This window comes from Larus michahellis, chromosome 2, assembly GCF_964199755.1.
Source record: "Larus michahellis chromosome 2, bLarMic1.1, whole genome shotgun sequence".
NCBI classification, from domain to species: Eukaryota; Metazoa; Chordata; class Aves; order Charadriiformes; family Laridae; genus Larus; species Larus michahellis.
Window position 1 is genome coordinate 17326506 of NC_133897.1, and position 27589 is coordinate 17354094.

The 27589-nt window shown below is 42.0% G+C and overlaps 1 protein-coding gene across 36 annotated transcripts in view; it reads left to right on the top strand.

Annotated features, from left to right (window-relative positions):
* ZNF438 (zinc finger protein 438) overlaps window positions 1-21220 on the top strand; it is a 65664-nt gene extending 44444 nt beyond the window's left edge. For 32 of the 36 annotated variants that reach the window (XM_074574311.1, XM_074574305.1, XM_074574300.1 and 29 more), the window contains 2 exons: window positions 4640-6503; window positions 8148-10422. In XM_074574311.1, the coding sequence (XP_074430412.1) occupies window positions 4640-6503; window positions 8148-8757 (2474 nt within the window). In that variant the 3' untranslated portion in view covers window positions 8758-10422. Of the gene's footprint in view, window positions 1-4639; window positions 6504-8147; window positions 10423-11917; window positions 12778-20071; window positions 20163-20645 lie in introns of those variants that run through there. The other 4 variants (XM_074574318.1, XM_074574319.1, XR_012585431.1 and 1 more) reach the window with 3 other exon arrangements.
* Window positions 21221-27589: the final 6369 nt, after the last annotated feature.

A 27589-nucleotide genomic window follows, 5' to 3' on the forward strand; every position in this document is an offset into this window, starting at 1 on the left:
ATTGTTTTCTTTCCCAAAGAACAGATATTCTTCCTTTCAAAGCCAGCGAAGGACTCAGCAATGTAAACGTGCAGTTAGTAAAATATTTCATTAATCTTTTTCATCCGTATTCTGCTTTTCCCTTCCAACCAAGATGATCCTTTTTTGTTTTCTGTTCTATCACTTCTCCAATCATACACAAATTAATTACATACCTACACAAGTGAGGAGGTCCTGCAAGGATTATTTTAAAAACTAACACACAGTGGTTTCTCACATTTTGGTGGTTTATTTTAATGTTCAAAACAGAGCAGATTAGTGGGAAAATTTAGATTTCTTCTGATGCTTTCTGCAGCGTCTGAGTTTAGCAGTGTTACGTGCTTTACACAGAGAACAAACTGGAGGAGGTACAAAAAGAAGGCAGAACAGGCTGCAGTAGACCAGACTTGGATGATTGAGGAAGGAAGGGGAGCCCTGAATGAACAGCAGACCCCTGGAGGGCTTTCACTCCTCCAGAGGATTCTTCCCAGCATGGCTGTATCAGAGACTTTGGTGCATCATTGGTTTTTTTATTGGTATATCACTGTCCAGTCCTACACAATTCTAAGGTTATTTCAAAGGGGTGAAAGCTTATGGCATCCTGCAGGTTTCTGAGTGATTTGATATTTGCAAGTACTAGCATGGTAGCCATTAATCTTTTAACAGAGACTTTTAAAGTAAATGGATTGAATTGCATTTGATTTAACCTTGTGCTTAATTATTTAAAAGTGTCTACCTGTTGCCCCAACTGCATGCCTATTTGAAAGACTGAGAACACAGCAGTTAAAAATGAGCTTCACGTCATTCAGATATTAAATCTAATGTTTTTATTCATTTCCTTTATTCTTAATGAAAATTTTAGAGAAAGTATAAAAAATGTTGCCTTCCAATGAAGGACCCCTAGACTGACTTGTAGAAAGAACATTGTCTAAAACCAAGGGCTGTCCTCAAAAATGCCATTGCGAATCCTCCCTTAACTGAAATTTCCCCTTCTTAGATGCAAGACTTCATGGGTTTGCGTAGGCATGAAGGCTTTTCCTCAGGTCACAACTGACAAGTCAAAAGGAGTCCTTTGAATCAGAGACAGAAATAATTTGGAAGAAGGTGTGGAATAGAAGTGGAATGTCCCTGAAAGATGCTTATTAAGTTTCCAAGTGGCCTTCTGGTAGCCAGACAGCCAGACCATATTCACGTCCTTCAGTGTCAGGGTGGCAAAGACATGAATTACTGTGGTGATCTCTGTGTATTGGAATATTGTATATTGTGTATTGTATATTGTGTATATTGTATATTGTGTATTGTATATTGTGTATAGGAAATTGTTGACCCTTTTCACCAAGTATAAATGGAAAAAAATATTTTGGTCACTGATGATACTTGCACGCTCTGGGTGGGATCAGTAGGACCTCCGGTCTGTGAATTGACGGGTTGCTTTTTCCTGATCCAAGATGCTAAGCAGTCTTCCACCAGTTCTTCCAATTAGCTTTCCCAGTCCACAAGCACAGTCTTACCCGAGTCTGGAGGACCGTCAAACAGCCAGTCTGCATCTAGCCCATCTCTATATTTAGGTGCTGGCTAAGCTGCTTAACTACAGCAGCTGTGTTGGATGAGGGGGAAATACTGACTTGAGTTTCCTTTGCTTACCAGAGGCACTGCAGCGAATGTCTCTGCACTGAACTGTCTAATGTAAACTTGGGGGAAAAAAAAGTTGTACTAAAGGCTGATACCTAACATAGCTTGCCTGGAAGATGTATTTATGATAAAATTATGCTAGTATAAAAATCCCTTTTCAAACAGTTATGTCAGTGTTTAGTATGGTGTTAACTGCATAAGAAGAATATTGATCTAAACGGACTTTGTTTCAAAGAGCATTTTGTGGCTAATATTCATGAAGGTCTTGGCTTTTAGAATGATACTTCCTTGTGGAATGCTCAGAAAATATGTGGAGAGGCTTTCTTTAAAGAAAAGTGATTTTACTGCCTAATTTTTCAGTAGTCAGGTCAATGTTTTTGACAAGCATATGCTTATTTTTAAAGCTAGTGTCATGCATTGTTTCTACAAATATTTCCTCCTAACCTCAAATTTACCTTTCTTTTGCGGTGCTTTGGCAGCCATTTCTGCACTTTTGTAGAGGTAGCATGTCCACAGCAAAACTTCCATCTTTTCCTGAACTCATATCGATTTTTACTGTTGGTTGGAGAGCGGTGCCTTATAAATTGGAGCGTAAAGTAGCACAGGTACCAGTCTGCTGAAGTGCCGGCTTTCCTAAAAATTTTGTATAAATCAATGAATGAGGTTCTGAAACAAAAAGGGAGAGTTGCAAGCCAAACATGAAGAGAGAATGGAAATTGCTTTGTGTTGAATGTTGTGGCAAGCTGAATAACTGCTGATTTGGAAAAAGTCTTTAATGTCATTATATGGCAAGCATAATCTGGAAAATAAGAGCAGACTTTAGCCCTTAAAAGAAAACTACACTTTTTCTACCATCTACCGTATTTAAGCTGTACACTTTGACCTGTAACTAACATTGAAGTTCAGGGCTGGTTTGGTTAATGATTATAGTATTTTACATCATTTTATTGTACTTCTCAGAAGCTCTTAAAAGTGTTTCCTCAAAAGCAGCAACAAGAAGATACCATGCAGGAAAGAAAAAAATAAACTGACTATTGTTAGCAATCATAACAATTGAGAACATAGGAGTTTCTATATATGTAGTGATTGTAGATTGGCAAAAATGGAAGTTCTTAGTGAGAAATAGTACGTGTTTCTAGCTTTTGGAGAATAGGAAGGGCTGCAGAGAAACAGAATTTTAAAGTTACCATGTTTTTGCTTTTTCCTGGTTAGACAATTTTGTAGGCCTGGACTTATCCCTATCTATAGGGATCTTTCTTTATCTTAGGGCAGGATTTCCATACGTATGCTAAGTCCACTCTGCCCAGCATATCTAGAAATTCCGGACATCTCTACAAACATTGAGCAGAAAGAAAGTTATGGTGGTGCCCAGTGTTTTCACTTAATTGGGGGATCAAGAAGGTACATAATAGACTTGGGGTTCGATGCTGTAGATGGCAATAAAAGGATTAAAGTTTTATGCCCTGCATAGTTCCTCTATGAACCTGCTGTAGGTCAGAGAGTTTTGAGAAGCATCAGACCTACTGTGTATGAACTGTACGGTTTATATGTGGTTGTTCAGTGAATCTAGCATGTCCTGAGGGCAGTAGATTTACTGCACGTGTGCATACTATGAGTATGTACATAAATCTGTCCCCGAGTTCTGGCCATGAAATGTGATAGCTCTGTCACTTACCGTGCATGTTGCAAAGTGTGTAACATCTGAAAAGAACATCCAGGATTAAGATAAACTTACTAGAGTTTCCAGTGTTGGTAGTAATTCACAGTTACCTCTTTAAGTCCATAACCATGTATAAATGCATTTGTAATACAAGGCTTTAAAATGATAAGGAATGGAAACTTCCCTATGGAATTACCTTGTTGCAGTATTTCGAGGTCCCAGCATTTATTTTTACGTATTGTGTTCAAATGTGATTCCTCTTTCAAAACGAATTTTTCTTACACTGTTGCCTTCACAAATTGCCTTTCTTGGGATCTTTGTAGTTGAATTTTCAGTGACTGAGATTGATGGAATTACTATTTTTTTCTTCAGAAAACCTATCCCAATTTTTGAGAACTGGAAACATCAGTTGTTGAATTCGAGAGTGGATAATGGGGCTTTTCTATGAAATGGTAGTGGTACAATTAACTATATATCAAATCCTTTTTATGGAGTGTCTGAAAGTTCAGCATGTATCTTTGCTGCTCAATGCAGACTTTATCTTACACATTTTACCTTTTTCCTTTCATTTCTGTTACTTAATTATCCTCGCATTCTTCTTTACTAAAATTGTTTGTGACATTTACCAACACAAGTAGAAATGGGAAGGAACTGTGATATAACCTTGATAAATTACCTCTTTCAAGAAAATATTTGAATAACTTACCACAGTAGTTCTAGTATGCATTAAATGCACAAAAGCAGCGTGCATGATTAGGTATTTGACAATGGTACAGCTTCTCTCAAGTCCTCTTTGATTTTATTACACATCATTTGCATGTTTTGTAGAAGTAAATTTAAAGACTTCATCAGGTAAGCTTTGGTCTGTATCTGATAAACCCACCAAATTCTAAATGTTACAGAAACTCTGAATATGATCAGAGCAGCTGCTCAGAAAAGTTCTGCATCGTGGAGTTTAAATGCTGCCCCTGGCTGAGTATTGCCAGCGTGCTAGTGCAGCTTTTTCAGGGCAGAAGGGGCTTAATGTAAGTGTATTTGTTCTTAAATGCCATGTCTTTTCTAACCTAGAATGAAGCATCCATTTAAGATTAGATTAAAAGGGAGGGGTTTTGCATTTGTATTCAAGCACATTGCTTCAGGGAGTATTTTTGGTTTTTCCATTAAACTTTTGCAATTCTAAACTTAATTTAGTGGTCATTCATATACCTAAATATTTTTAATAGGTTTTTGTGTAATAGTATCCTTTGTATGCAGTTTTATTTTCAATACAGTAATTTTAAAAAGAAGTACTATATATTATATTACATCTTTCTTATGTTATTATTACAGATAAACACAAATCCCCTTCAGATATAATACGAAGTTTTCAGAAGAAAAGTCAGTTCAGGACCATTGCTCCAAAAATGGTACCAAAAATTTTAACATCTGGGGTGGTTTCTTGTCTTCAGTCATCTTTGCCTGAGCAAAATGCATCAATTTCAGCTGCAGGTTCTAAACCGCTGGTGGTACCAACTCAAAACTATGCTGTCATGCAGGTGGCTGGGCACGAGGGGACTTTTTCTCTGTTGGCCTTGCCATGTGTTGCCCCGGCCCTAACGCAGCAAGTCCAGCAGCCAAATGTAGCCCCTTCTGAAAACCTAAAGCTGCCTATCCCTAGGTACCAATCTGTAAGAAATAAATTGCGGAGTGACAAAAAACCAGCACAAATCTCTGTTTTGGGTGCATATAACGAGATTCCTACCAAAGCATCGATCTCATCACAGACTTCCTCCATGACTACATTAACTGAAGACTGTTCTGAAACTCATTCTAGTTCAGATTCAACAGAGCAAGTGATGCTAACAGACCGTGACTCGGCTGAAATTACAGTTGCCACATTAGTAAATAAGAGCAATTGTGTGGAATCTGGATCTCCTTTAGTGAACAAAACTGAAATTGCTAACGGTAATGTCTCTGGACCATCGGTAGTTAAAGACTTGTTATCCAAGCAGGCGAGTACATTTAATCCCATGAAATTAAGTCTACGCTCTGTGAAGACAGCGTCTGAAACCACAAGAGAGTCATTCATAACATCTGAGAAACTAAAGGAAAAACCGACAAATTCTGCAAATTCTGTTGCTGTCCTGTCACCGGCAGTTTTTGGCAGTACAATACAGATGACTCCGTCGGCACCAAGAGGAAAACTTCCTATTTTGCCTTACTCAAGGATGAAAAATTCAGTGTTCTGTAAATCTAAGCAGAATACTAATATTACAGATGTATCTGGTCCTTCACTAAGATCTGAATGTGAAAAGATACCAGCTTTGGCAAAACCCTTTCATGTTCCTTCTAAAGCATCTGATAAACGACCGGCTGTATCATTTACACAAGTCCCCAAACAAACCATTCGAGAAAATACTCTCTCTCCATCCAATAAAGTGGATGTCGACGGTCTTAAAAAATTGAACGGTGCAGCTTCTAAAAGAAGAGGCAGGAAAAGAAGAGCCACAGATGATTTATTGGCTTTTCAGACCAAGCGAAGGAAATGCATCATTAATAAGTTTAGAGAAGGGAGAGAGCGGGCGAAAGTTGATCTTCAGCCACCTGAAGACAAAAGAGCAGAAGCGGTGAAAAAATACCGTAGCATTAGACCAAAACCAGTGGTGGTTGTGCAGGCTTTTGCACCGCTGACTTCTGCAGCAATAGTAGAGTCACCGCCTCCTGACGGTTTAGACCAAGATATTTTTTCAAGTGGTTCACTTCCCAACAAATACTTAAGTTACAAGCATAGTGATGCTACATCAGCTAAATCAAGTGATTTAAGTAGAAATGTATGCTCAACCGTACCTAAGCCGTCACATACATGTCATGTTTGTAACCATATCTTCCAGTTTAAACACCATCTTCAGGACCATATGAACACACACACAAACAAACGGCCTTACAGCTGTCGAATTTGCCGGAAAGCGTATATTCACTCCGGAAGCCTGAGCACGCATATGAAACTTCATCACAATGAAGGCAGACCCAAAAAACTTGTGTGTTGTGAATTCTGTGCTAAAGTTTTTGGCCATGCAAAAGTGTATTTCGGTCACCTAAGAGAAGTGCACAGGGTTGTTATCAGCACAGAGCCCTCTACTAACGAGCAACAGCTGCAAGATGCTTTAAAGAAGAGGGACACAAATATAAAAGAAGCAGAAGAAGCAATGGAGAGGTGAGTGTTTTCACTAATTAAATGCTAATGAAAGCAGGATTTCAGGTTGTCAGTGGAAGTTCATAAACATCACCATTATGAAAATGATTGCTTTTTCCTCATCTTTTTTTCCCCCGAAGTGAGATTCCTAGTGGTTTAAATATTTTGTTAAGGAATCTAGTTAATCCATTAGACCATCTGGTATATTTTAGCCGATTTATTGAAGATAAATTATTACTGACACTTGAATATCCAAAGTAATTTTGCATGTGTTCTAGTAATACCCAGTATACTGCCAGCAGAGCTATTTTGATGGGTCTATTTCTCACAGCTAATGCTTGTTCTGTTAATCTGCACTGTCTTCTGTGTTCTACCCATTTTGGGTTTTCCCCAGAAGATAAATGAACCAACTGCAATAAGTGCAAAGCAATTCATATTTCAGTATTAGCTTGTAGTTTGTTTACCCTATTAAAGATCATTATCCCATTTCCTTCTCTGGAGTGCTGTGAGCTAATCTGTCTTGTGCGTTGATTACTGCTGCTCTTGCGATCACTTAGACAAGTAGAAAAGTTAACATTTACCATATTAAGATGGATAGAACATTCTTTTCTCTCTGCATTGTGATTTTGAGGTGTAAATGTTGGCTTTTTTGTTTGTTCCACTGTGCATTTACTTTCATTGAAGTACACTTTAATGAGCTCGGGGCTTTAACCTGATGCCTGACTATGACGCTACGGTTCAATTTTGTATGTTTTGCTTTGCATAGCTCCACTCTCTGGGGCATCAGTTAGAAATTTTTAAGCCATTAAACCTAAGAAACACCGGCGCTTTCCTTTCAGCCTTACTAGCCCTCTTACAGTGAATCATTTAGTTTATTTTTTTGTTGGGTGAGATGTCTAATGTGCATAAATGCACAGTATTGCGTGATCCTTTGTGTAGACATCATGAGGAGGTTTCTGTGGAGGGCTTCTTTTGGTTGGCTTAACTTAAACCAGGGACTTGCCAGCTCCACTTGTATCTGTGTCCTTCATACTGCAGAGCTGTCCTAGATCAATGAGATGAGCTGCCCAATTGCAAATTAGGTACTTAAACTGTTTAAAACTGTTCTACAAACTTTTAGGAAAAAAAAAAAAAGAAACTTTGAAGTAAACTTTGAAGTTCCATTGTTTCCGTCTTGGAGTGGGAGGTGCGACATGTGGTTTTGCCTTAAATTGACCTTAGATCAGTCAGTATAAACAAGTTAGTTTCTCTTAGTAGTATGATACATGTAATACTCATTTTCACTTTTTTAGCACAGAGCTAGAAGGATTTGGATTGACCTCACTAAATCAGGAACGTAAAAAAAACGTTATTAACCTTTTATTAAAAAGTTAGTGTTGTTAACAGATTATTTTTGCCAAGGCTAATTTTGGAGGCAGTTCTTCAACCCAACAGTGTTGAATAACATTTGGGTTTAGTTTTTTTCTAATCGGCCTGATTATTATTTTATTTCTCTTTATTTTTCTGTTCCAAATAAATTAGATACTGTAGCAACAGTGCCTGTTCTTAATTAAAAGAATGTTTCGTGGATGTCATCTCTTCTTGGAACTTATAAGGGCAGAAATTGCCATCTCTATTCTGTGCATGGCTAATACTGAAGTAGTTCCTATGTCCTTTTTTTAACAGGGGAAATAAGTGCAATCTTGAGGACCTATTCCATAACCCAGGAGAAGTGAAATTACAGATCAAATGTGGTCGATGCCAGTTTATTGCACAGTCTTTTGGTGAAATGAAGTTTCACTTATTGTGCTCTCATGGAGAAGAGATCCAGGGAAGAGTAAAGGAAGGAGCTTTGCAAGGAAACAGAGGAGCTAAGGGGGAACTGATCAAACACACAACCCACTTCTGGAAACAGCACAATGAGAGAAGACATTTAGCAAAATGCAGTGCCCACGAGGAGGAGTTTTATACTTTTTCAAAACTGAAAAGACAGATACACTTTCACCATCAAAATAACGTCGATATGTTATCTAAAAGCGAACTGAGTCAGTCAGGAAGCGGTGAAGCAGGCAAGATGCAAAATGTAGGTTTTGGTACACCAAGCAAAAAATCAGAGATTTGGTCAAAAGCAAGCTATAACTGCATTTTATGCAAACAGTTATTTGAAAGAAAAGAGGATCTTTGTAATCATTGGCAGAGTCATCATAACTGTGAAGACCCTTCCACTTTATGGACAATTTTTAGTTTGTTATCAAAACAAGGAATTATTGAACTTTCAAATAATGGTGAACATTGAAGCTCTATTCTACAATGATATGAAAAACATCAACTACCTTACCAAATTGTTTATGGTTTTTTGCTGTGTTGCTAATCTAACTCAAGAGATGTATCACTTCAGAGGTTTTCTTGGTAGGCTTGTTAGGTTTATTTTAAGTTATGCTAACCTTTATTTTTTAAAATAGAAAATGTATTTATCCAGTATCCTTCCAGATGGGTACATGCAAGCCAATTAGGAAACACTGTACTTAAAATTCATGCTTAAGGAACATAGCAGCAGCAAATACTCAATATGAATGGTTAACATCAAGAAAAAGATTCTCAAATTATACTACAGACAGAGAAATAAATCAGTTTATATGAAGTAATCTCAATCTTGAATGGAATAACAAACCAGACTAAAGTGTAATTTCAGTTTCAACTGTGCTTCCAGATTTTATGGCAAATGTATAATTCCATGCAGTTCTCTGAATCATTTGAATGTGCATACATGCAGCCGGCATTCAGGAGCTTTGTAACCTATAGGTCAAGAGTTTTAATTCTTGTTTTCTTGATTTCAGTGTCTTCATCCACGATCCTTGCTTGCAGGTTTGCTATTGGCAGGTATTTGAAGTGTTATATTCTGTCCTGGTAACAGCGAAAATGAAAAACCTACACGGTTTTTTTTGCCTGTAGTCTTTGGGTTGAAGCTGAGTTAGTTGCCACCCATGAAGACGGAACCCTCAAAGCTTGACTGCTTTATGAAAAAAAAAAAAAAAAAAGTTTATTTTAAAAATAGTAGTTGAGTTGGTTATTCCTGGGAAGTTTGACATTCTGCAATAGACTGCATGATTCACAGTGAACTTTGAGCATATTCCTTGCACCGCCTGTGACAGCAGCACGACTGCTGCCAGCACCGTTAGCACGCTGCCTTTCACACTCTGGGTGTATGGCTTTGTACCTCTGCAGGTGACACAGTCTGTGGCTTTAGAGGGAAATTGTTCCCGCACTTCTGAGTCTGTGGTACACGTAATAAGTTTTTTTCACTTGCGTTGCCAGATATACTGTACTAGAGGAATTGCATGCGGCACCTTAACCTTCCGATGTCAGGAGCCAGTGGCAGTTGCCTTACCAGGATGCAAAGCAGGCTGTAGTGCAGGAGTAGCGCGTACTGCGTCCCCTGCTGCAGAGCAGGCACGGCACAGCACCGTTTCACCACATCTCCAAGGGGGCAAGTCAGTTCAGGCTGTAAGGAGATGGAGTTCTGGAGCTCAGTTTTGATGAAAAGGTCATTGAACCGTTGAATCTAGTACGAAATTGGTGTTAAACTGCTGTTACTTAAAGCCTTATGTACCTCTGAATTATTTTGGGAGCAATAATGGAGATAGTGTAAGAAGCCACTGTATCACCATTCAGCAGAAGTCAGAGCACATCAGAGGGCAAACTGAAAAATCCAGCAATACTGTCTCTACAGTACTACTGTATTCATTCCTTCTTGTGGTCAAACTGTAATTGAGGGATTGCAATGATGAAAGAGTCATTCCCAAAATGCCCTGTGTGGCCTCTCACTGTTTTGCAAAATTTGTGGTGATGGGAACGTGAGAAGAGATCTAAAAATGTTGGGTTTTCTGAGTGGGATTACAGAAGCTGTTGCAATATTTTGTGTATGTCTTTTGTTTTAAAATATTAAAGGCAGTTTTGATGAGCTAATAGTTTTGACTGTCATTTCTTCCTGTATGGTGCTTTGCCTTGGAGTTGAACTATAGGATTAGAGCCAAAAAAAATAAAAGACAAAAGGAAGATGCTCACAGAACTGTACAGGTGCTTGGTAAGGTGGAAGAATCCCTGTGGATTTTCACAACTTCCTTCCTACTATCTGTTGCTATAAATACATATTTGTGGTTGTTTCTTTTCTTTCATGTATTACTTTTGTATGTTGAACTATTTTAAAAATACTGCCTATTCTTGGGTATGACACACCCATCTTTTAATGCCTACAGTATATTTGTATTTATTTTCACTGGGTACATGGAGCAGAATGTATGGCGTAGTTGGAAAGGTATAGCTAATTTTAAAGTCGTATCGAACTAAGACTAGATTTAATGTAGTAGAGTATGTTTGCATTTAGAAGCATTTTTTTTTCCCCCCAACTTAATCCTTTAACTTCCAAAATCAAACAGCTTGGTGTTTTCTCTGAAACGGAAACGTGAGAACAATCCCTCCTTCACATAGTTATAATATATCAAAGGGACGTTCATTCCCAGCATAAAGCACACATTTTAAGAGTTGAGCAAAAAACATTCAAAGGTTTGATCAGGTTCATTATTTAGAACAGACATTAATTCACGTTTTTCGTAAAATCACCCATCTCTTGGTATAGTTTAAAATGAGCTGAAATGAATGCAGCTCGGAGTCCCTCCTGTTCAGGAACAGCACCAATGATGGCAGAGTTGTCCTTTAAAAGTATTTTCAAATAGTATTTGTTAAAAATGGTGGTGTACCAGAGGCAGTGATGTAGATGAGGTGTTTGGGGGTGGTTATCAGGCAGGAAGCGTCACTCCCTTTCATTTCATGTAAAAGGGGGGAGTTTCAGTCATGGGAGGAAGGAGGTTTGGGACAAGGGAGTGGGTTGCGTTTCTTTTTGTACATGAAAATTTCCATTTAAGTTTTTTCATCATATTTTCGTGCTTCTCTCTCTTTCTCTAGTCCAGGCCAAATGGGTAAAGAGGTCTCAGCTTTCAGCAATTTAAAGCCTGAAAACGTTTTAAAGCATGGTTCTAAGGCACTTCTCAGTATCCCCGTAAATGTTTAAAATTAGAAGCCTTTTTTTCTGAGGCTGAAAGCATTCTTATGTTTCAGGCTATTACGATTATGGTAGATTATGAAAGGTTGGGATTTTTGAAAATAGCTTTGCATTAAATACAGATGTGTCCTTTGTTTAAAATATGTTTGTTTTGCATTTGTGATCATTTTGATAACATTTGGAGGTATGAAGTGAGCCTTATTTACAGAAACATTAAATAGTGCGTGTTTGCTGTTCAGCAGGAGGGTTGTTATGAATACAGTTTGCTGTTTACCTTGAAGCTGGACAAGTTAACATCTGGTTTTGCACATAAATTATATTTTTAAATTGGTAAAACGAATGTTACTGGTTTTGTAGTTTTGTTCCCCTCTGATTTTTCATTAAATCTCTGTTTCAGCTTCACTGTTCAACTTTAAGGCTGTTCCTCACATGGAAAGTCGTGCCTTCATCATCACACCATAAATAATCAAAGCTGGAGGAGTTCCATCGCTTCTCTGGCTTGCAGAATATTGCCCTTCTCCAGCTGCAGAGCTACAGTTTCCTATGGCTAACTTGACATAGTTGCTGGCAGTAAATGTTTTACTTCATTTATTTATTAGAATTTAGATCTCTGCTGTTTAGCTCCATCAGAGTTTCTGTCATACCTCATTAGATACTTATTTTATCTACTATTCACTGAGCTCTTTAGAGGAAGTGCCATAAGAAGGATGAACAGGTATTTAAGAGAGCAGATTTCAACCCTAACTTTGTGCAGATGATGCTGACGTTTGAGAATCAGCAGCTTATCTAGGCTCAGCCGTGTAGTATATTATATTTCTACAACACATCACCTACATGCGCATCTATTTTGGAACAAAATGTATACTTCAAATTCAGCTGTCAGTTATTATTATCAAACCTGTACAATGTAAGTTTGTGATTCGTATGCATAAAGATTAAAATGCTATTAACTGCATTAGGTTTACTTGTCAAGTTCCGTATAGCTCTGAAGAATGAAAATCTGCGTGTTGAGTATGACACGGAAAAAATCTGGTCTCATGACGAAAATTCTGATGGCTTAAAGGTTGTCCTCATTTCAGTGTGTGCTTTTATAGCTGATCTGTCACATCATTGTAGGATTTTCTTCATGTTTTATTAAATTGCCGTAATTTCTCTTGGTTAGGAATACTGAAGAAGACCTGAGCTTGCAAGCGAGTTTCAGGAAAAAATGTGTTTACTTTCTTTCTCCGTACAGACGGACACGTCTGTGAAATGAAAATAGTCTTGGTGGCCTTACATATGTACATGCACAATGTGGGGCAACGTGCAAGATTCGGGACTTCAGCGTATGACTTCATGTGGCTGCCCATTCTGCAGTTCCAGAGTAGAAACCGCAAATTTGAGTGTAAAAATAACTTGGTTTTCAGACTTGAGTGAATTTCTAATACCTTATTGACAAACCTTCAAGACATCCTAAAAAATGACAATAGCATCGTTCTCTACTTGTGCTTTGTTTAACAATTTTCTTGATGTAGTAGTACCGGGACTGTTCTAAAATATGGTAGGTCTGGTGCTATCAAGTACAAAGGAAGCTTTCTCCCTTCCATTTTTTTCACATTTTATTGACTTTTTCCCTGTAAGCATTAGAAATGATAGGATGAATTATGATTTCTGCTGCCCAGAAACATTATTCTGAAGTTATTTTGCAGAAATTTCCAATTTAATCTAGAATAACAGATGAAACCAGTGAAAAGAAAATTCTGTTGGAAAGGGATATGTAAGCAAACTGTCCCATAAGTGGATTTCTCTGCACAATTACACCACTGTAGATGAAATTTATAGATGATATGTCTTCTACTAGTAGATACAAACAGTTTGTTCTTATATGCAGTTATTTAGAGTGGTCAAGGGAAGTAAGAATTAAAAAATGTCCATACCTTCTCTTTGACTTGAATTTGGTTAAATATTTCTACTGCTGTGCCAGTCCAGATCATGGTCCAAGGCATGTAGATACTCAAACACTTTTAGGGGGACGGATAGCATAATTCAGTGGAGGAAAGGGGAAGAAATATGCAAAGGAAGTAGCGATGATGAAGGTTGGCACAACATACTGAATATAAGGTCAAGTTTCAGTATGACTAGCCTTTAATGGTCTGTATATTATGCAGAAGTGTCCTGAGGCCTTAGTCGAAACTTCTTCCTTCCACCCCCTGTGGTTACATGGTTCCAGAGTCTGCTCCCACTTGAGATATGTCAGTCTGGAGCATCCTTGGCTTCCTTGGGCATGAGCTCTAGCAAACGGCATAGCTGACTCTGTGAATGTTGTCTTTTTTTGGTGTCTCAGTTGCACGGTTGTAGTTAGGTGAACTACACGCTGGCTGCTGAGACCGGCTGCTGCCAGACTTGAAATGCGGTCTTTCAGTTTACTACGGAAAGCATCTTTTAGCTTTAGTCCATAAAAGTGAAATCAAGTGCTGCATCAGTTCTTGCCAAAATAAGAAAATGTCTCGCTCAGTTTCCTGCATATACGATGCTGGCAAGTAGAAGGAAAAAAAGTGAATGGCTGCTATGAGAAAAAAGCTGCTGCTAAATGTGATTTGGGGTCTTTATGTGCTGTTGGAAAAGACTAGAATGTCCCATCACCAAGTTAGAATCGTAAACTGGAGCAGGTTAGAATCAGGGAAGTTCCATAGAAGTGTCTCATGCAGCTCTGATGGTGTAAAGCAGCAATTCAGAGACACCATGACTGAGACTTTTCTTTTTCCCTCTTTTCCTGGTTGTCCCTCTCTCCCCTCTCTCCCTTTTCTCCCCTCTTTTCCCTTCTCTTTTTGCCATTTTTGCTTTTTCTCTTTCCATTTCCCTTAGCCTCCCTACCTTTTCAGCATCCTCTGTGAGCTGTTCTGGCTGGACGCAATTTATAAATGCTCGATTCAACAAAGTCAGCATTGTGTCTGGCATCTTTGCTGCTAGCCAAAAGCCTGGGATCGAGTAGTTGTGAACGCTGTTTCGCAGAATGCTTCACAAGAAAGCGTGGCTTGCAGGGGAGCGGGTCGGTCAGCCGGGCCGGCCTCCCCCCGGAGCAGGGCTTAGCACCAGCCGGGGAGCAGGGCAACGCCTGGCCTTTTGGAAACCGTTTCAGTTGCCATTCCCACTGGTCCATCTCCGGTGATGGAGTCGTGAGCGTAAACAAGGTTTTACTAGGATAGCGGATACTTTATAAACACCCGTGAGCAATTTTGCGACATTTGTAAAGGAAGCACAAATCTTGTGACAAAAAAATTCCCCCAAAACCAAAGCAAGCCACAGTTTCAGCTGGTGATCGTTCAAGAGTGAAAACTTCTTTTGGCACAAAACCCCGTTGGTTTTGTTGTTGCAGACCGTGGCCAAGCTTCTTGTCTACCTGCGTGACGCAGCTCACGCTCCTTTGACTGCTCTGCTTTTCCCGGGAGTTCAGGCTCTCGGCCTTTCACATGCAGTGAATACACTACTTTTTTCCTACAGTTGATTTAGGACAAAAATAAAGCGTTTTATTTCCTGTGTGCAAAGTAATTTTGTGCAGCTTCAGGTTTAATCTGACTTTTGAACATACAGCCGATCAAGGAGATCCATCTACCTTCCTATTGCTAGGAGCAATAAATGACACGGCCAGGGAGGAAAGCAATAAATATCCCCGTGACCGTACCTTTGAAGCAATGCGGTTGCTTTGCACTGGAAGTTTAATTTCTTCATGTTTTTAGTTAAAAGCTTTTATTAATTTTAACTGAAGTAAATAGACTGCTGTACTTTGCTATTCAAATAAATCCTTTTTCAGCTCGGAGTCCTTGGAGTTTGAATCCTGTCCAGCCGTTCTCTGCTATCTGCCAGTTCCTTGCTAAGTGCAAACCTGACACTCTTGCCAATGAATCCACCTTCGTGCCATTTAAAGTCATCTGCCCTCTTCTCTCTGGAGCTAATCAAAGTTTGCGAGAAGACATTTTTTTAAAGGGAACCGGCTCTAGAATTCGGGCCATTAAAATGACGCAAGTTAATTAAAAGCAATCGCAGCGAACTATAAAATAGAGAAGCGGTACAGATTGTTTCAAAGTGTGCTTATTTTTATTCTCTTTCGTGAGTAATTGGAGGGGAAGTTTTTCGGGGAAGAATTTGGTTTTTTCATGCCGTTTTATGCGCTGCTCTCCTAATCCACTTTTTCCACTCTCACGAGGACAGTAGAGCGGAGCCCGGCCACGCTTCCTAAGCGGATTGCATCCTGTTAAACTCAGAGCACCGTTTTATTTCTACCTGGTGAGGCAGCCGGGCTGATAAATGGATGGGATATCGGCACTCCAGGAGACAACCGTGATGTCTGCACGGGTTAATAGTCTCATGCCGCTCAAGAGCAGCGCTTCCAGTGTCTTTACGCAGGCACACACACACCATCACACACAGAATTATAAATGGATTCAGTCTGTGGAACGTTTTCAACTTGTGTGTTAGTGTCACACTGTACAGTGTATTCCAGTAATTTTTCTTTCATTAAAATGCGGTAACAGCGTCATTATTGTATTGCTAATACATCTATGGCTGATCTGAACCCTGAAATACACAGTGGCCACCTGTGTTCTTCCAGGAAATTGGATTAATTGTTGAATTGTTGGAATTTCTTTTAAAAAGCGTGCTACTCCTGCTGGTTAACACCACATGTAGGGTTGAAACGATATTTCTGAGAGTGATTTATTGGTCCAGCAGAAAAGTCTGGTGCTAAACCGTTCCACTGGGATTTGCTTACATTAGGAAGCAATGCAGGTGGCAGTCTATTTCAACACGGAATGGATTTTTTCCCCTTCCTTTTTGATAAATGAAGTGCTTATGTGAGGTGAGAGACTGAAAAAAATGAGAAGCCTGAAGCCCTTGGAGGATCTGTCTGAAAGCTCCACACGCGGGCCAAGGAACGTGGGGTAAATCGATGCGGTTTCCATCCCTGCCGGCCTCAAGTGCGATGGGAACCCTGGAAAAGCTCCTCATGGCAGCCCAGAGTTCCCGTTTGGAAACATTCAGCATCGTGAGCAGCACAAAAGGGTATTTTGACACCGAACTCATTTCGTCCGTCACTTGATAATAAATCATTCCCATACCTTCATGATAGGCATCCTTTATTCATTGAGCTTTTGTCTCATGTTTTCATTTTGTGTATAATAGAGAGGGTCTGGGCTTAAATTAGTGCTCAACAAATTGTCTGTTCCGAAGCTTCATTGTCTGCGAGGCCGCTCCCTTCGGCTACCGCTAATACCTATCGTCTTTCTCCCAAATGATTCATTTGGTGTCATGTAATGACAAACATTTGATAGTTTTTACTGTCAAATATTATATGTAAATCTCCTAACAGTGTCACATTCTTAAATTATTGTAGCGCTTGATTAAATTAGCCCTTTTAAAAGGGATCCAGGTTCACTAATAGTGTTTCCTGCAATGCGCATCTCTAGAGAAAACCGAGATCTGACTTTTATAGTCAGAACCAATTAGGCTCATCCTTTTCCCCCCCCTCCCCGTCTCTCTGCAGCGCTCAGATGAATCGCATTTTGCAGGCACGGTTCAAGCAGACTGTCAGGTCTCCGGGGCTCGCTGCCTCCTGGGCTCCGCATTCCCACTGTCAGCTGTGAAAAATAATTCCCCTTTTTGCAGTTGTGTCCAAGGAAAGTAAGACAATAAATCCACAAGTGGGATTTAAGAGGGCGGAAGTGCATTATTATTTACTCAGCACTGAGTAAGGTTTTGTTCTAGGAGATGCGGCAAGGCGTTCTCGGGTTTAAAGCGTTCTAGCTCATGAAGTTGTCAAGGTGCATTCGCACTTAAAGGAAAATCCAGGGGTTTGTTCTCAGTCACAGTCCTTTTGGAGTACCTAAAATGTGGCAGTGGTTTTGAAAAACACCAGGCTGGGGAAAAAAAAAATGAAAAAAAAGAAGAGTAAACACAGCGTAATAAAGCCTTGAGAAAAAAAATCAACAAAAAAAAATCCCCAACATGCGCAGGCTATCTGAGTGTAAATAACTTATTTCAAATAAAATTCATGACAGTGTAGACTCGCTGTTCAACTGCTCTGATGAAACTGCAATATAATTAAGAACTCCATTCAAACCAGAAGACGATGATAGGTCTTTTAGGTTTGGGGAACTGAGTAGGTAACTTCTCCCTGCAGCAGGGGGAAGGTGCAGATAGGGACTTTGTCACTTCGAATCACTGCTCAGTTCTCTGTGCAGCATTTGTTTGCAATATTCTTCTCTTTGCCGTAATGCCATAGTAGTGCTTTGCTGTGGAGAATAGACGCTAGAACTTTAAACGCTGCTAACTCTGCAAAGCGATTAAATCTTCAGTTTACACTGTTTAAAAAAAAAACCAAACCAACAGAAAAAAAGAGCCATTATAATGAAGCCTGAAGTCTCTTGTCATTCACCTTTTAACCTTTCAAGTTTCCTGCCCCTCATTATATCAGTGTTATATTTAATATACATCAGCATCAATTCAGCACAGCCCTCCAGCATCCTTGCTCTGTACAGGCAAGCCCTTTCACTATTCTAATAAACCTTTAAACGTACTCAAATCCTTCTCAAGGCTTTCAGATCACAGCAAACAGTGCTTTGCTCACTGTCAAACTGAAGTGATTAGTTTATTTCCAAATGCCATGCTTCTGAGAAATAAAGCAGCATGGTGAATGCAGCCACCTTCCTTTTTTAACTTGGTTTTAGTAGCTTGCTGCACTAATGGCCAGAACAGTAATTGGGTGGGAGAACTTTGAGCTGCTCCGTATTTCGACTAGTGGAATATTAATATTATCTATTGGAAACATCTTCACAGACCGCAAAGGGGTGATGCGTCTCAGGAGCCAGATTGGTTCAGGAGGGGCCAAGGTCGCCGTGCGCCTGGGCTTGCCTGCTCCCAGCTGAGCCCCCAGCGGAGCCCGGCGGTCCCGTCCCAGCCTCCGCCTTCCCCCCCGTAGCGGGGGGCTATAGCTGCAGGGGGCTTGATCCGCTCTGCCCCATTTGCTCAGCCGGCGCCGGGTCACAGCGTGGGGCTGCCTCCGGCCACGGACCCTCCGGGAGGAGCTGCCTGTGGAGGGGAGCGCTGCAGCGGGCGATTCTAGCAGATCCTGCAAAGACTTCATTTTTATAGGCACTTTGGGTATTTCTGTGGCAGTCAGTGGTGTTCTCATTGCACGACTCCACAGTCTCCACAGGACTGACGCCCGTGTGTGACTCTGTGGCACCCGGCCCCTTCTGGCCTGTGGTGGTTGCCCGTGAGCCAACAGCCGCTGGGCGACTGCAGGCGAGCGTAGGATAGAAAGTGAGAATTGATTTGAATTACGGAGCAGCGTATCTTATCTATTTTAATTAATTCGTGAGAAAATTGTGTGTGTAACAAGAAAATTCCTGTTCCTTGTGCTGATTACAGCGATTGGAACAGCAGGTCAAGAAGTCCCAGTGCAAGAACCTTACTTGGACTTCAGTGAACGTCCTCACTGGCTGGTTATTATCCTGTTAGCGTTAGTAATAATGGGATGAAGAAGGAACTTCTGTCAAGAAGCCTAAACTGAGACAGAGGAAAACCAAGGAGTAGTCTTACTTACGTAGTTACGGAGAAAGAAGTTAATTGCTGTATGCAATTACGATACAAGTTAGAATAAATGGGTCTGAACTCACCCACCAAATTGCAGTTTGCAGAAAGTACAGAACCAGGGTAAAAGCTAGAGAGGAGCTGAAGAAATTCAAAAGTATTTCCAGACTGGGATATTTGGTAAGAATGAAGGCAAATAAAGATAACTGAAAAATATGTAATTTTTTTTTTTTTTTTGATATATCTGCCAAAGTCACTGCAAGGGATTAAAAGGAATGAGTATGTCGTGCCTCACCCGGGGTTAAATTCGCTGGGGAGCTTTTTCCCCCCTCCTGTTTGCTCTTTTGCACATGATTGTATCCCGCCTGCAAAGACTCTGCAGGGGTACGCAGCGCACAGGCTCGTCCGGCTGCAGCAGGGGGTTTGGCTGCTCTAGGTACAGAGCAGAAAAAATCCCGTATTATCATTTTCTTTGCTGTAGCCTGTAAAAAAATCTCAGATAGTCTCTGCAAAGAATAGCAGTACCTGATGCTAACCAGAAATTACTGATTGAAGAATGACTGGCCATGGATGGCCACAGAGTGATTTCTTTTTCGTGGACTTAAAAAATACATTATTTGCTTAAGATTTTTCTCCCTTGCAGAGTTTTCCTACCTGTAGCGTTGGTTATTGACTGATGTTTTATAGACGGTCTGGGAAAAGTAATGAAGACAAGCAGGTCTGGAAGTATTTTCAAGGTTTTCAAACCAAGAAAGATTGAAATACGCTTGGAGAAATAGCCTTGAAAATGTAATAGCAGCTTGGGTTTCCGATGTGCTGTGGCAAACAGTATTTTTTGCTGTCCTTCTAGCTGCATCCCCCTCCTGCCTGCGTGCAGCAGCCCTTTCCAGCAAAATCCCTTCTAGTCTAGTCATTCAATGTGTAAGAAACTTTGGGGAAAAGTATTAGAAATGAACAAACTAAAATCCTGCTGTTTTTTTACCAGGTTCTAAAGCTGAGCATCAAAGTTGACTGGAGTGCGCCCATGTACTGGAATCCCTTTTCCTTTGGGGAAATGTGTCCAGGGAAAGGGAGAGGTACGAACACACCGAACCTACAGCTGTTACTGCACCGTTTCCCATCGCTGCAGAGCCGGGGCCTTCCCAGGCCCGGCGTTACCACCACCGGAGCTGTTTGCAGGCTCCATCCGTCTCTGAATAAGAAAAAAGTGACTCGTTGCTGGGAACGGAATCCTTTTTATGCCGTATGAAATGCTTTGCTAGTGAAAGCTGATACAGGCCTCATGGTAAAATAATTGATGTAAACTTCAGTTTGCTGCACTTCGATAGCTCAGCACCCGAAGCGCTGTGGTTAACGAGCAGCTCCTTCGCCCCTGAGCCCTGGGGTGCCGGGGGCAAAGGTGGGCAGGGTTTTGGAGACGGTGGCATGTTGGGAAGAGCAGCCCATCACTTTCACTGCCATGTTGGGAGGATCGCTTACAGACTCAGCTGAGCTTCCGAGACGGTTTATGTGGTTTTATTTTGTTGTCTCTCATTCCCTGCATTGTCTCTCGTTCTCAGGTGCCAGTGGGCTGAGCTGGACCTGGAGGAGAGACCGGCTCCCTCTGCAAACAGCCCCGGGAGCTCTGCCACTGCCGGACGGGGGGGTTACGGCGGCTCCCACGGGGGCTGCAGGCAGTGGGGAAAAATGGGGCCATTTCAGCGCCTGGTAGAAGAAAGCCTGAGTGATCATGGGTGAGGCTCACAGCAATAGGAATAAACTTCTTAGGTCATAAAGTTTGATCTCCTTCCTTACTGCCTCATTGCTCTGGTAGCTCATAATCTTCTTGTGAGCTAATAGCCCTCCTCATTCGCTGCCAAAGCCAAATAACAAGTCCCCTTGTGAAAGCTACAGTTCCACCTAGGTGTCTCCAGATGCATGATGTGGAGTTGGTGCAATCAAATTTAATCCATTTCTAATATTCCAACCCACAGAGTCATCTAAGTCTCATACACAACATTCTGGTATTCTCATCACCCTTACAATAACAACTAACTCCGCCAGATCCACAGATTTCATTACGATTCCCCTACCTAGTTAATAAAAAATATTAAATAAAATAACTTGAAATGCTGAGCCTTCAAGAATGGTGGTGCCCATCTATCCCTGATGGCTCCCACCTCAGCACAGCCCATGGTCATCTTCTTGGCCAGCTTCTGCCCACGGCAAAAGTGTTTGGTTAAATAAGTAGTTTCTGTATGGCACCTCTTAACTGAGGTGCAGGCAGTTCACACCCAACACACCTCACTGGGCAAGAGGTCGCCCATCTTACTGAAGAATGGTGTGAGATTAGTTTGAGGGTAGACAACTTTGGGGAGTGTATACAGACCTTCATGTCTTTCATTACCTTTTGACATCATGTTTCCAAATCATAGTTCAATATTGAGGACGGACTAAAATGGCTACAATTGTTGAAACTGCTTGGTTTTCCCTCTTCATGATGTATTGTTGGCTCACTTACTGATGCTCTTAGTTTGATAGATGTTTTGCATTAGAGACACGCCGGCTATTCCCAGTTTCTGCACAACAAAGTCTTTTTCAGGTGGGATATGGGCACTTCCAGTTTTACATTCACATTCACATTTAATTTCCTTTTCAGGGTCCAACTGGGTTTTTCCACATCCCTGCACCTTCTTACCTGTAAGGATTGACTTTGCTTTGCCAATCAGTTTTGTATTCAGTGCTTGCTCCTGCTACCCTCTCTGGGGAGACAGGATAAGGCGTCTTCCTTACAAGCTTTTTCTCCTTCTTTGAGATGCTGGTTTTTAAATAGCATTTTTATGTTTATGGAGAGAAATGTCATGCTTGTCCCACACGCGAATTCTTCAGTTCAGCTAATTTCATTAATCTGTTTCACTAATAATCTGTTTCACTATTAATCTGTTTCACTGATTTCTTAAAGCTTGACATTAGAAATTGAAAATCTGACTCAAATACTTAACTGCTTTTTCTTTTCCCCCTTTAAATTTAAAATAAATCATGTCATAAGGAAGCATTGATGTTTTACCTAGACGGACGTCAGCTAAGACAATTGAGCTCAATTCCATCTTGGGTTTCGGCATACGGAGCAATACTCAGCCAGGCTCAGTATCAAGTGGGTGCAGAGATCCCCACTGTGGGCAGGGAAACCGCAGAGCAGAAGGAAAACATTAAGTGTTTTGAAACAGTTGTGAGAGGCTGTGCAGGATTTATGGCCTTCGGGGGCCCGTGAGAGGTTTACGAGGCCGGAAGGTTTCTGGGGAGCACTTTTGTGTGGGCTTTTGCAGGTGGCTCCCCAAGATCATACGTCTCCGCTGGCTGGAATCGCCTCCTCGCTGGGGCTGGTGCTGCAGACGTGAAGGCAGCAGAAGGAGCGCGAGTTGTCTTTCGGGGTGGTGTGTCTGTGCTTCCTCTGAAAGGTTCCTCAGCTGTGCTTCGGCTTTCTGAACGGCTGGTCGCGTCTTGCTGGGGAAATGGGCAATTTTACGGCAGAGCGGTGAATGCGTTCTTGGATCGTCTGCATCACCAGGAGGATGAGCAGGCTCCTGGAATGTAGCATGAGTATCAAAAACTGGTGAAGATCAATATGCAGTTCTGGAAAACAATTTTTTGTAAAATGTCTGTGCAAGGCCAGAAGGAAAAAAAAGCCTTGTATTCAGGTCAGCCTTAACTGCACAAATGTATTCCTCCAGGTGGTTTTATTTTTCAGTGAAACTTCATGCGACAATACAGGAGACAGAGTGATGTGCTACAAAAATCTAGTTTTATGTATATTCTCTTTGACTTTTCGTCAGAGGCCTATTAGATGTTTTCTGATGATCAATTGTTATAATCCCTTTAAATAGCAACAGAATAATTTTAAGTGGTTTATTTAGTGTAATGCACAAAGATTGTAACGAGCCAGAGACCTCTCCAGGATCGGTGGCCACATCAGCGCTTCCTTTCCTGATATTATCTTTCTAGTCATTAGGAGCCCACGAAAGCTATCGAGCACAGCTGGAAAGAGGTGTCCTTGCTGCCCCATGCTTTTCATCCATTGACCACAAAGGCTTCATTTGCCCGCCCACCCCGACTCACTCTGTGACGCTGGTGGGAAGCAAGCACGTGAGTTTGCAGCTCCACGCTTCTCTCCGCAGGTGCCTGCAGGGTCCCTTCCGTGGGTGACCTGGGCAACACGGGGGGAACTGCAGCCACCCAAGTACCCGGCTGGTGTTACAAATTCATGACAAATTAATTCTTCTCAGAATTAACCTGGGTCTCCCCCTCGTGGGCTTTGAGGCAATGCTTCCAGCGAGAGTGAAGGCCGGGGCTTCCCCACCCAGCCTGGCTCGGCCGCGGCAGGTCCCAGCGCTGTGTCCCACCCCATGCTGGAGAAGTCGGGAAACTCCCACTCCGGTCCTGGAGGATGGAGGTTTCTCCGTTTTCCCCAAGCGTGCCTCAGTGGCCACTCCTGCCTCCCAGACATGTTGGCGTTCTGCTGCCTTTCTTGTCTGTGTTTAACATCTTTTGGCTTAAATCCCATTTTTTATGGCTTTGGTTGGAAAGGAAAATGATGGAGAGGGAGGCTTCTGCCATGTGCTGGTATGCTAGAGACTGCGCGGGGGTTCCCTGATGCTTCCCAGGCCAGAGCATGTCCTATTGCATGTCCCAGCTGCAAGCTGCATGCTGGTGAGGCGAGCTCCAGCATTTACTCAGCTTCCAAAAACATCCCTGAGAGTCAGGAGTATTGATAGTATTTCACTGAAGCCTTTTTTTACAATAACTGGCGCAAGTATCACAGATAGATTATTACACAGGGGTGGATGTGGGTTGTTTAAAGTGTATTTCAGAAAGAATACAGGAATTGATAATTCAGTTTTATGAATCACAAGACCGAGCAGCTAAAACTTGAACAAGGAGCTATTTGCTAACTCGCAGCATAACCTGCCCACCACATAAAGGTATTATCCATCCTTGAAGAGGTTGCTTTAGCTGTGTTTTAAGGGATATACCTGAATGTAGTTATTTCTCTTGGGTTTTGCTCTCCTGTAGGGCTAGCAGCTGGAAAGCATGCTTTCTGATCATATTTTGGTCTTATTTTTAATTCATTTCCCGCACCTTAAAGTATTCATCAGCTGCTGTAACCTGATGTTTCAGGCAGCTGCTAGATCCTGGCTGATGGAGTTTATTGATTTCTGACTCTGATCTTGCAAATCTTATTTCAGATTCATCACCTGCCAGGGCCGTACTGGGAGCCTGACCTGAACCGCAGCACATTAGGGATGAGAGAGCTCTCTCGTGGGCTTCCTAGTGCCACCAGCTGCAAAGCCCCCCTGCGTCCCCTGCTCTGGAGCAGCCCACCCTCATGCTCTGAGAGGTCTCAGAGCAAACCCTGGCCCCTTCCCCTCACACACACGGCTGTGCCCGGCACCGCGTTGCACCACGGGGGAGGGGAGACGAGGAGCTGTGCACAGCAGGCCTCAGGCAGTGGCTTGGTGGCAGTGGCATGGTGGCCCCAGCTTGGCGGGTGGCAAGGCCCCCTGTCCCAGCCCAACACGAATTATGGTCCCCGTCCTCTCCACTGCAACAGAAAGGCTGAAAACCTGAACCAGATGCACGGTTTCACCTGAGTTTACAGACAGCCTGGAAGCAATAACTCTGGGAGGCATAAACTGCTCCTTTCATCGTAATAAGATGTTAACGGGGGGAAAGCCCCGCTGCTCCAGGCGGTCCTCTATTAACGCCACCGCAGCATCTGGGAAAGGGGGATCTGCTGGATTGGTTTCCGCAAGGCTCACCCCCCTCCCCCCCGCCGTGCCTGTGGCTCAGGGTCTCCAATTCGCACATCCCCCCACAATGTGGTCCCGCTCCTGGTGGCAGAGGGCACCTGGCCGTTCCCCCTGCCCAGCTGAGGGCCCCTGGGGTCCCGAGCTCTTCGGTGGGGGCTGTGGGCAGCATCACACCGTGCTTCTCGGAGAGCCTGGGCTGCCACCAAACAAAACATCTGTTTGCCATCGCTTTGGGTTGTTTATAGCATTTTGGTGCTCTCTTCTGCAACATTTTATTTTAAGGAGCCTGGTGATGCTCCCATGCAGAGTGCAACTGAAGTGCCGCTTGCTCCTGGTTTATGTGTTTCAGCTAAGGTCGCCTAATAGTTTGTGAAGTTCACAGAGCATTCGCCTCTCTGGTGCAAGGCCGTACGCAAGAGCATCATTCCCAGCCCTTGCACTGCCAGCTGCATGGCAAGCCGCTCCGCTCTCCCCTTCGCTTTCTGTGGGAAGGGATGTTTGGGCAAAACCAAGCTGGCCCTTCTTTGACTTGAAGTAAAAAAAAATGACATTACACCTTTGGAAGCCAGGCTGCGGTTTCTCATCATACGGCGTGGGATTGGAGGAGCAACACCAGCCAGTGCCCTCCTCCGCAGGGCTCTCTACCTGTTTGCTGTGCTACCGTGGAACGTCCATGCAGGCGGTAACGGCTGGGGCAGCGCTGAGCTAAGGAGGAAGAGCGAGGTAATGTGTTTTCTGCTGGGCAACCTCATCTGCTCTGATGGTGCTGGATTTTCAGCTAAGTGTGACTGTGAAGGATAATTACCGTCATGTGTTACCTGAGATTACAGGGTTGCTTTCCAACTAATGACACCAGGAGAACCAAGCAGTTGTTAATATTTAATCAGACTCTTGGCTTAACAATTGGATAAATGAGGTGTGTAATTACACAATTACAGAAGACATTTCAGATAGGAACTGTGCTGTTATTAATAGTGAAGGTGAAAGCTGGTGAACATACACTGTTCAGTCCCATCAAGCATGTCATTAAAAAAGATCTTCAGCACGAGAGTCTAACAGCATGTCCTATGAGATGGTAAACAAAGGTTTCAGCTGCTTTTGAGATAAAAATTCCTGCTTGGCCAAGAGGTTTCAATGTAAGAAAAATAACAGACCAGATGTTTTGTTGCTGTGGCAAGCTGTAATCAGAGGTAACTAGGGAACATTTAAATACGTACACAGAGTATACCACGCGTTTATGGCCGTGCTTTATGTATCATTTCTCAGCAGTCAGGCAATTATTTTCCCTAGGTTATTCATTTTAAGTTTTATAGGAAACAGGTACCTTTTAATTCAGTGTAGCGCTTACCTGCCCAGTGGAACTTCTCTTTAAAATAAATATTTGTCGTATAGCACATGCAAAGTGTTGTGTTTGATCACAAAGTACCAGTCAGAATGAAATGGAGATGCTGTCTATAATAATTTCATTAGTCTGTTCTTTTAATCCCGTGCTTTATCTCAGGTCCTTCAAAACATTTCATTTTTTCAAGTGATCTTTATTTGAAAAGATTGCAATAGTTGCAGTTCTTCAGTGCTCCACTACAGTGAGCACTAAGTGTAATTCTCTTGAGAGTTAATTAGTGGGATACTACAAAGTTAACACCAAAATCAAAGAACTTATTGACCAGCATGATTGCAGGTTAGTGATATGAATCTGAATACTGCATGAAATTAAATCTTAGAAACGCTTTGCACAATGCAATGAGGCGGCATTCAGGTGTTAATGTGGTTTCTCAAATTAGAGCTTGTAAAACCAAGAAGCATGTTTTGTTGGCAGATGCTATGGGCAATAGTGTTTTGATCTCCTCCTCTTCCCAACTAGCACTCCTGAAAAGTTTGCAGTGATCTAGATCTGGATGCACGGACATTGCTGAATTTCTCAGTGTCTGGTTCTAACTGTGACTAGACGCCACCACGAGGTACCAGCGTGCTTTGAGATCAGGGGAAGAAATGTCCTGTCGAAGTCAGATTAATGTTTTTCTTCTGGAGATATTTCTATTAAGAAATCACGCAATCAGAGAAACACCGTGCATGCTCCCTGCTCGGCTGAGCGCTGGTTCTGTGCCAGTTGGGCGGCACCAGGAGCTGTCAGTTCTTCCTCCTGGCACGTGCTTGCACATCGGCTCCTCTTCAACAATTCGTACTTGGTGTTGAGCTACTGCTGTGAAAAGAGCAGAAACTTCAATTATAGTGATGCAAAGCCAACAGAGATAATTAGGAAAATCATCTCTCAGCCCCAACGAGGTTAAGATTTACCTATACAACATGTTGACGTAGAATTGTAAAGGAGATACAAAGAAATGCACAGCCAGAATCCTTTCCTATGGGATGTTACCTTGTGGTGCAGATCAGCGCAACCTGTTTCTTCAGCCTCTTTCTTCTCTGCCTCACCTTGAGTCTGACAATTCTGTCGTACCCAAACTGGTCCAAATTAAATAATTTTCCTCTGTTCTGACTTTGTCATGCACCTTCCTCACTCTGCATCTCCCAGCCTCACGTTTGAGTTCTGCATAGCCAGGGACTGCACCTTCCAACCTCCGTGGCAAACCTCTCTTGCTCGTATGTGATACCCACTTCCTTATGCTCCCCATTCCTTCTTGTACTTTCATTAGGTTGCCACCAAGAACATCTTTGATGAATAAGGAGAGTTGCAGCTCTCTTTCCTTTTAAAGACATGA